General features: G+C 34.2%; 1 protein-coding gene across 1 annotated transcript; it reads left to right on the plus strand.

Moving 5' to 3' along the window:
* Positions 1 to 1,967: 1,967 nt before the first annotated feature.
* Positions 1,968 to 9,743, plus strand: LOC113505929. Its single transcript, XM_026888806.1, has 5 exons — positions 1,968 to 2,924; positions 4,100 to 4,165; positions 4,671 to 4,760; positions 6,456 to 6,558; positions 9,607 to 9,743. The coding sequence occupies exons 1-5, from the start codon at positions 2,828 to 2,830 to the stop codon at positions 9,650 to 9,652; spliced, it is 402 nt and encodes a 133-aa protein (XP_026744607.1). The 5' UTR covers positions 1,968 to 2,827; the 3' UTR covers positions 9,653 to 9,743.
* Positions 9,744 to 10,618: the final 875 nt, after the last annotated feature.

The following is a 10,618-nucleotide window of genomic DNA, read 5'->3' on the forward strand; positions in this document are numbered from 1 at the left end:
AAATCACATCGTAGCGCAAAAAACACTTCTAAGAACGTATGCGGCGTTCTTAGATTATGTTTTGTCTCTCTTGGATCATTTTTGTCTAACTATATATATACTATAATACTAACCTGCATTCCCTCCTGTATCCAAGACTTCGATTGTGCATTCACAATTGCAAGCACCAGTTTTACGATAATGACAATAAATGTATGCATAGCACAAGAACAATTTCCAGTAAAGTCACTCGAAGGTATTACGAGGAAGCAGGTTTGCAGCAAACCTGCCAACAAGCCCGGGGGCCTACCAACACATCTCGAAGTACAGGTTCTGCAGTTGTGGAAAAGAGACGCTGCTTTAGACAGGATAGTTCCGTCTCGCTTGCACACCGCCAACAGTCTTACATGAAGACTTAGTGGTGGCCTCTCTGGCCTTATTGCTACAGGATTTTCCAACCTTGTTACAATTCCGCGCATTTATTTTTGCTAGCCGAGCGAAGACCTAAGTGCGAATTAGCAATGAATGTGCTAAGTTTCAAGATTGTAGGATGAGATTGTTATGTTTGTGCGCTAACTTGACTTAAGTGACATCCTAACTCGAATATTCATATTTATTTCCTTTCTTCTTTAATTTATTCTCGCCAGGTGCTTATAATAGATAAAAAGCTCAATTGTAAAAGATTTTTTACTAAGTAAATGTAATTCTGTCGTAGAAAAAAAAATATACAAAGGGATTGAGAACATTTTTTAAGTCAAATTTAGGTTAAGGCATTAGAATTAAAATACAACACTAATCTAAGAGATACGAAAATAAGCTTTTCAAAGAATTAGTTATCACTCTTTCCCGTTTTCCTGTGATCCAATGACGTCACACTTTTGCAAAACTAAATTAAAAATACAAAGCAGTGACTTCCGCGACTTCTAAAATATAAAACTACGGTCTCAACTTTAGTTTTATAAAGAGTTGTGAATCTTTGTGTACTTTACAAGTTTTCGTGCTCTCCGTACCCTACCAATTGTGAGGATTTTCACCTACATTGTCAGTGGACTTTTTGTTTTATTATTTGGCTTTTGTGTCTTTGAATAAGGTACTTTTTAGTGTACTTTAGTGTCTACTAACAAAGATACTCTGTCGAACTATGGTAAAACAAAGAGTGACATTAGTAGACTATTTTACAATAAGACAGACCCTGGCATCACTGATAGAGTATGACCCTACTCTCTCATAGCTTGGCAAATATCTTCCGAAACAAAATTATGTAGAGTCAAAATTAGTTTTTATTTCAAGTAGGCGGTTTTCCAGGTACTTTTAAAACGTTAGTGTAGACCTTTGGTCTACTGTTCCAAAATGTTATTCCTATGAAGAAGAACCGGCAAGAAACTCCATCATTTTCGACCAACCTTCGTTTTATCCCTTCAAACATCTCATCGTCGCTTCCTCCTTGCCTAGTTTAATCACCTAAACTTATAAACATAACCACTTTAACGACGCGTTATTTGCGAAAACAATACTAAAATAACGTCAGACGGTGAACAAAAGTACTTACAGTTCCACAAAAAAGGATATTGTAAAAAAATAGAGTTTATTTATATCCATAACCTTTAAGTAAATAAAAGCTTGTAATCCTTCAGTTGCAGAGGTAGCATTAGAATCGTAACAATCATCTTTATATCTTTATATATGAATAGCGTGGTTGTCTCGGACGCCATTTCCATAAGATTGTAGCGATCGCGACGCCCCGCCGCGCCGTGGGATTGCCGAGTAGTGATGTGACTCGGACGTTCCGGGATTGGGAATAAAATCGTTTCATTTACATAAAAATTGTTGAAAAAAGTGAGTATAATCAAAAATCGTGAACAAGGAATCTATTTGATCTCTTGATTGAGAAGAAACAATGCTATTTAAACTTGTTCTTAACCCATTGGCTAGGAATAGAATATCGAACAAATAAGTATTGCGATATTACGTTACTATGTACAAGTAAACAGAATTAATTGACGCCAATTTTTTGTTGGACTACAATTGAACAAAACTTAAATGTATCGTAGCACGAACAATAATGGAGGATGGCTAATCGTCTTCCGTTTATCACATATCCCAACATTTTAATACAGTTAAAATCCCGCGGTTACAAAGTAGAGTACAACATTATCTAGTCTGCACGATATGGTGAGGACTGGCCCTTTTTACGACACTTCATTGCCAGTTTTATATAATCGTACCTAAGCTTTTCAGTAGCTTCACTTTTATTTTTTATTTTTTTAGGCTCTTTTGATTAAAAAATAATAGAATTTTTTTTGACGACTCTATGAAAAATACACCTGTAACTGCAATTAGCAAACTAATTACGTAATATTACCAAATTAAAATAATAATAAATATTACTTTAAAAAAAACTCAGAATCTTAAACCTTTTAACAACCGCTCACCAAACCATAGGTTCCTTACCAAAATTATATTTTTAAATGGAAAGATGTCCATGCTCTATTTACAGAAATACATATTAATTAACTTAATTCGGATACAAATCACTAAATATCAATAAATTATTTTGCATGAGCTATATATCGTCGATAGCAAAAAAGGACTACTAGTATTTAGAATTGCATTTCCAATAAAACATAAAAACAAAACTTACCTTTAACAAATTGAAAATAATTTTCCCTTGCGCAGAATAGAACTCCCTACTACCGGCAACCTTCGCACCACCCGCGCCTTATCGGATTGAAATGATAAAAAGGGGGATGCGCGGCCCAAGTCGGCAGTGGCGGCTACAGCGGCTATAAATCCCCACCGTTCCATCCTATGTCCTTAGTTCATTAGTCTTAATAAGCCGGCCACAAAAATGCGGGAAGCATTTATATCAATTCTCGCCCTGCTCGCAGTCGCCCCTTGTACGAAAAGCTCGGACATCGGCAAAGACGGCTTTAATTTCTATAAAGGTACGTTCGATCATTACTCTTGTTCTTTTTTGGGATCTCCGCGGATTTTTGCTAAGGAAGACCTACCTTTAGTCTTACCTTTTTCCAGTTTATTTTTTTTTGCAACCTCCAGAAGACAATTTTTCTTTTCGAAAAGTTTTTATCAGTTATACATATGTAGATCTATTGTGAATGTAGAATTAATATAACTAAAATATTCACTAAATGTACTATGTGAGGATGTCTTAGTCAAATACGTGTGTGTTAATAGGGTAAATAGTAAGTTCTCTGATTCTCTCCGTTTGCTGAGTCCCCTTGAAACCGTTCAGTTTGCAAGTCCTCTCACGTTGAGATCTATGTTACGAGTAGTTTTATTTGATACTCTTATCTTGGAACGACAGCCAAGAACTTGGTTACATTATAAATATTTCTTTAACAAATAGAAAACAGATAACAGTAAATGAGGTTTTTTGCCGGTTCTCATTTTATGATGACAAACCCAGAAGAAAATTATTTGATCGGCAGTTGTTGTAAATTCCTCTCGTCAAACATATTATTTGTCACTTTTTTATCATTCTGCCGTGTTGTTTTATACAGCCCAGTTAAAAATACTCTTTACAAAATGTACCCAGCTGTAAAAAGTTCTCATCTTTAATGATTTCTGGCTAGCCTTTCCCCGAAACTTTTGGGGTCGGCTTTCATCCTATAATGATGTGGCCTTATTTTAATTTTAGTATACCTTGTAGGCCTTAATTACACCTAGTACTTAGTCAATTGCTTAGTACCTCTGTCTAATTATGATAGCAGATGTTATTTTGTTATCTCAGGTTTCATTAATAATAACTTAGGGTTGTTACGCGTCACTTTTTTGATTTCATCGTTCGATGGAAAACATGTGAGTTTGTTATGTTTTCATAGACATTGTTAAGTCGCTTTACTTACGAATACAAATGTAGGAATGAGACGTTAAATATAATACATTAACATAAACGAGAAAATAATCAAATGCGATCTAGATGATTGTGACCTTTTATGATATATTGTTACGATTGATTTTCGATTGTTGAGCATGGCCCCTACCGCTCTCGAAATGTTGTCTGATGTATGTATGTGATGTATTGTCACAACTGCAAAAATATTCCTGAAGGAAGTTCAATTTATAAGATTTTTTGTTAATTACAGTCATGTTTTTCCAGATTACTTGCGCGCAAGATCGGACGACGTAATGTCCGAAGGTCCTGTGTCGGCTGAGCGTATGCTATGTAAGTATGTTGTCCCTCTCCCACACAAGCTATGTTATTGCAAGGAAATTGCTACAGCCGTCTGCCCAGAGGGCGAGGCGATGGAAACTCGCAGGGATCGTTGCCCGGGATGGATATTTACGTATTGCAATGGATTTTATAATATCATGGAGATGGCATGAATATAATTGATAAAGATATATTGATAAAGATTGAAAATAGTCAATTTTTTTAAAATATAAATTTTCAAAGAGTCTTTTTCTTCGGGTCGATTTGATTGCACACAAATTTTGTAGGCAAGTATTTCGATTTGACGGTTTATCTTTACATAGTAAAAAAATAAAAAATGTTTTCGGGGATAATTCTTATGACTTTGGGGTATGAAATATAGATTGTTATTAAACGCATGTGAAGTTATATTAAAATCGTCTGACCCGTATAGGAGAATATGGTTACGAACATAGGGATGCAAGTTTTGTTTTTAAATTAAATATAATAAGTAACAATTAAATTTTATTTGTTTCAGATTTCTATCGAACCCCTCTTCAGCTGTACCCCGGTCTACTGCCTGCAGTTGAACAGGAGTACAGGAAGAGAACTGGGAACGCCTTTAAAAGTAAGTTATTACATACTGAGCCTAATTTAACCATCATTTAATTGAAACTTACTCTTTCCAAACTTTATTAATGGCTGTCTATGGCTTTGGATTGGATTTGATCTTTAATTAAATCTCCATCTTAAGCAATCTCATAAATTATTCTTTTATAGATTTTAGGCGTAGTTGGCACTTAGTTTGAGCTTGAAATTTGCAAAATGTGTGTGTTGCGCTTTCATTTGATACCCTTATCCATATCTATATTGAGAGTTGTGAATAAATACATAGTGAACCATTTTATAGTGGCGGTCATCTTGGATTTTTCAATATTAACGATGATCAAATTTAATTCTTAATCACCAAGTCCGTACCTGGTTAATAAGGTGAACGAACTCAACCTTCGTTTATATAAAAATGAATCGTGTAGCAAAATGTTTAACGAAGTAATGAGAATATTTGTACACTTGTGTACTTTGGTTTTGCTGTCAAGGGCAAATGTTTTGTAAATTAAATGATCAAAAGGAACTTCTATGCCTTGTAGCTTTATCAAAATACTTATTATTTAGTCCTCATCGGTTTCAAATACTATTAATGTTAATTATTTGTTTTCCTGAATATTGGAATCTTAAATCGTCAATCAATCCTTGCCTCTTCTTATATATTTCTTCCCATATTTAATCTGACTTTGAATTTAGCTTCTAATTTTGAATTTAATCTCACATTTCTACATTGTCTCGGGTCTGGGTGTTTGTGGTACCTTCGTTGTATCTGAATTCCATATCAGAAGTGCTTTAGCAACTTACTTTGGGTTCAGAACAATGTATGTGACGTTGTCCGCATTTATTTATTTAACTTATGTTTTATGACCTAATTACAAGCCTTAGGTATATGATAGAGAAAAATAAATTAAAACTAAATGAGTCATGATTGCTAAGACTTTCATTTTCTTAATAGTTGAAAAATAACGTGCTGGCCGTACATATATTTTTAAAGGGATGTTAGAAAAGTGCAGTTAAAAGAAGCGTTGTTTTCTTTTATTCGCTTTATCCTCGTATATAAGTGTTGGCTTAAGGTCGAGTTTTATTTGTTTTATTGAACCGTTTACTGCGTTGTGCTATTTTCTCTGTTTTCCACTTCACTGGGGATTCGACCGGCAGACCTCCTTGCTATTTATGCATTTCTCAAGGCTGGGACAACGCTTGAGCCGTTTATGAGACCGTGTCGATCTCCACAAGTGTATTCTGTATCTGTGACAGATACAATTTACATGTTGTGGGCAACATGTATTTCATCATATGAATATTATGTGGTATTTCTGTTTTAGCAATAACATAAACTACGGTATAACAGGGTGAATAGAACCACAGTTTTCTCTAAAGATTTAGATATTGAATAAAGCAAAATAAATTCATTATAAGATATGCAAGAATTCAAGAAAATACTTGTATTGAAGCAGCTTTTATAAAACGCATGCGTACCCCCGAAGTATATATCGTAGTTATTATTTTATTGGAGGCTCAGTTAGGTAATGTTAATCAATATTATACAACAGTAAATATATAAAATTATTTATTTAACATATATATCTTTAGATTTTTAGGTCTGGGTTCCAGTTCTGGTTATACAAGCACAAAACTTTTTCTCATAAGTCCAATTAATTTTTTTTTATGAATGTACATGACTATGTCTATTAAAAAAAAATGTTTTTATTTTCAGACCACATGCTGAGTAAGGAGCTGTGGGCAGGCGACTCGGTGGGCAAGCGCGGCACCAAAACTGCGATATCACTCATCATGCAAGGGAAACATCCTTATTACGCGTAAGACGAACTATTTTTATTGTTTAGACTGGTTTTAAAGTTACACTGCCCTGTTGCCTGGTGTTCAGCACTAACGGGCAATAAATAGGAACGTTATAGAAACAATTGACTGTCCGCGTTGGTTGTTACGTCTTATCCTACGTGCTTCCCAGAAGTTCATATTTGTCTGTCAGCGAAACCGCAATGGTCAGTGTGTGGTCAGCGTAACTCTAAAACTTACTTTAGACAGATAAGGAAAGAACCCTCCTTATATAAGAAAGAGGGCTGTTTAGTACTGAATGATTTAAGAAAAGTTTACCAAATCGTTCTAAGTACTCGTGGGATTTTTCTGGCTAACCGAAGAACTCTTCGGTAAATAGGATGATAATTCTTCTAATATAGACAGTTAAATATATTACATCAGGCCGATTAAACTATAATAAATACTTTAATAAACTTAAAGACATTTTGAGTAACAAAAAGCAAAAAACAACATTCCCTACGTGCAATGGCAGCAAAGCAAGTGAAGGAGCCAAAGAGATTTAAAAGACACTCTGAAAGGAAATTTCTCAAAGTTTCGCAACGATGCCGGGATTTCTTCGAAGTTATTTATAATTTAGAAGTTTTACACAATTCATGTTATCGTGTACATTGCAGGGAAGAGGGACACTATTGTCCGTACGGCAAAAGAGGACGGTGGTGATAGGTAATTGAGACTTTTTTCTCAGCTCTTTGTTGTTGCGAACCGAAGAACTCTTCGGTAAATAGGATGATAATTCTTCTAATATAGACAGTTAAATATATTACATCAGGCCGATTAAACTATAATAAATACTTTAATAAACTTAAAGACATTTTGAGTAACAAAAAGCAAAAAACAACATTCCCTACGTGCAATGGCAGCAAAGCAAGTGAAGGAGCCAAAGAGATTTAAAAGACACTCTGAAAGGAAATTTCTCAAAGTTTCGCAACGATGCCGGGATTTCTTCGAAGTTATTTATAATTTAGAAGTTTTACACAATTCATGTTATCGTGTACATTGCAGGGAAGAGGGACACTATTGTCCGTACGGCAAAAGAGGACGGTGGTGATAGGTAATTGAGACTTTTTTCTCAGCTCTTTGTTGTTGCGAACGCTTTTGTGACTCTGCTTACTTTAACACACTTCAATTTCAATTTTGAATCGAATAGATCTTAATCTTCGGTACCGTCTTTCTTATTTTGTTTAAGCGCAGTGTTATGTGTTTAGTTACAAATAAGTTAAAAAATGGAGGTGTAGTTATAAGTTAGGAAGCGAGCTTTATGCATTCAGTTGGTGGAAAAAAGTGGGTTTTGCATAATTTTGACGTAATGATTGCACGGTTATTAGTATTTTATCTTTTGCTTCGATATGCCGATCAGTATTAACCTTAAGAGGCAGCTCAAATAACTAGAGTCGAATTTAGTTACGCGAGAATATCGGTCTTGATTTAATACTTCCAAGATTAAACAAGCGAAATTTATATTCGTGTCTATACACGGTGATTTTTTATTCGTCTTACAAAAGCAGCCCAGTTCATGTATCTGACGTAAAATGCCCCTAGGCGCGATTATTTCTTTTTTATCATCAACTAAGATAATAAGTACGAAGAAAAATCTGAAATATACTCTTAAAAATGATAAAAACGCCGCCGCCCGCGCCCTTCACCATTGTTACAAGGCTCAGACCGCGCTCGCAACAGAGTTGTGTTTCTAAAAACTACGAATTACATCATAATATTGAATAAAAATTGCATTATTAATTTATTGAAATCTCTTAAATACCTATTTTTTTTATCATGAACGTGTTCTAGACATTGGATACATGAACTGGGCTGCTTTTGTAAGACGACTAAAAAATCACGGTGTATAAATAAATTATCATACAAAAAAGTTCAAGTAATAATGAAAATTTAAAAATAATCTTGTATGATTTTGTCCATAGCCTTAATCTTGAATTTAATGTTAATAAAGTTTGTGTCGACATTGTTATATTTCGGTAACTGTCAGTTGCCTCTTGTTTTGTCGACTTGCAAAGATATGGCGGGACGGGACTTCTGCGAGTCGAGTTGTTATCCAATTAGAATTGAAACTGACGCAGTTTGGTTTTCTGTCAAAACAATAGCTAATTCCTCTGAAGTAGGTTTCAACAATAATTTAGCAATAAGTTTTTCACGAACAACGGTAGCGGAATACACGCTACTAAAAAACCTATTAATGCAATGACCATTGTGATTGATAATTGTCATTTCAGTAGACGTTTCTTAAGCATTACGCCTAGGATATTTTTTTTAATAATTGGTATACCAACAATACCGTACTCCTTAAATTAATAGAGGCAGCACAGGACTATATCAAGAGCAACATTTTGTTAAGTATGGTGTCTTGAAGGTTGTGACTGATACAAGTATCTAAACAGTTGCTGATCTGCTACAGATGTTAGAAGTAGTACATCCTCAAATGTTACTTGCATGCGTAGTGCAATTAGGAGGAAATTACTTAAAACACTTGACGATCTCCCAGTGACGTCACTCCACCGAGCCTGTTCATGTCTCTCGCAGACTTCTTAATCATTCAGTTAAATATGTATTTCTATGTACCGTCAACGTTTCCCCTTGTCTTATACTTAGCTGAAGATCTCGAGATGAGAATGTCATGTTGAAGTATTAGTAGACTTACGAGATGCTTTGCAGTTTATTTTGAACTTGAATTAATTACTGATAATATTCTGAAATAATTATAGGTACCACAGTTGTAAATAAGATGATTGCAGGCATGCTTCCAGAAATTACTTGAGAAATAAGCAGTCCTTTTTACTTCTAGGCAATACCTTATTCTTAATACAATTTACACATTAGAAGATATAGTTATGGACATTCACAATCATATTTAAGTATGTATTGTGTCGACGTTTAATATCTGCAAAAATATAAAAACAATAAACAAATGTAGATGCATTTAGGTAAATATACAACCCTAGAAATCGTCAAAAAACATGGCTATGTTGGTATTGAAATTTCCTAAACATAATTCTTCTTTTGTCTTGTTTCAGTACCGAGAGTCCGCAAAGAGACAACAGTATGGATCCCGTAGAATAAATAAAACATAAAATATTGCATGTTTCAGCTTATTATGTAATTAGTCAAACAGTATAAAATGTAGTCCACGTTATTTGTGACATAAATATTATTTTAACGATGTATAAAAATAAAATTGTAAATCAAAATGTTCGATTAAATAAAACTGGGAAAATTTATTTCGTGTTGATTTTTTTATTAAAAAAGATTAACTGTGGACTTAATGTTCCAAGGAAGAGTGGATTACATTATTTTATGAAATCATCAATCAAACACTGGATTTTTATCATATAGCATTTCTGAGTTTGAATTTTAATATAAGGTTTTTTTTTAACACGATTCTCGATATAAGGAATTTAATCATTGTGTCACAGGGAGATTCGTAAACATTTAAGTCTTATGCACAAAGACACCTACACTCGGGAAAAGCATTCGTGGATCACACAAACACTTGTCCTACGGGTATCGAAACCGCGATATCTCGCGTTCAGTGGGTTCGGCGTGATGACCTCAAAAATTCGGCTATCCGCGCAGTCAACATTTTGACTACATAACATAATATATTTATATCTATTTCCAGTGACGTCGAATAAGCTTCTCCTTCTTGTAACTTTCATTCAACTTGTCTCCTCAAGTTTCAACTACTTACCTACATCACGTTCTTAGAGCGAGTTCAAAGTGACTTACCACCCTGGAGCTAAACTAAAAATAGAATACTACAATGTACAAGTTATGCTCGTATGTTTCAATATTATAATCTGTCTCGAATTCGTACCTGTTTCAGTGAAAGCAATTAATTACTTCACCGGTCTTTCCAAAAATTATGTTTTTGGATATATTTTTTTGAGACAACACACAAACACAAATATGTATACACTCCACAGCGTTGCAAACGGAACTAATTAAAAACATAACAGTATTTCATCTTATTAATTTTAAGAACTAAATATTTTTTTTATTAATAAACGAGAAATTGTTGTTCTAATC

The sequence above is a fragment of the Trichoplusia ni genome, chromosome 27 (genome assembly GCF_003590095.1).
Source record: "Trichoplusia ni isolate ovarian cell line Hi5 chromosome 27, tn1, whole genome shotgun sequence".
Classification (NCBI taxonomy): domain Eukaryota; kingdom Metazoa; phylum Arthropoda; class Insecta; order Lepidoptera; family Noctuidae; genus Trichoplusia; species Trichoplusia ni.

Coding starts and splice junctions, on each gene's coding strand:
- LOC113505929 (XM_026888806.1), top strand. CDS start 2,828: ATGCGGGAAGCATTTATATCAATTCTCGCCCTGCTCGCAGTCGCCCCT. Junction 4,166..4,670: donor GTCGGCTGAGCGTATGCTAT/GTAAGTATGTTG, acceptor TATTTGTTTCAG/ATTTCTATCGAACCCCTCTT. Junction 4,761..6,455: donor AACTGGGAACGCCTTTAAAA/GTAAGTTATTAC, acceptor TTTTATTTTCAG/ACCACATGCTGAGTAAGGAG.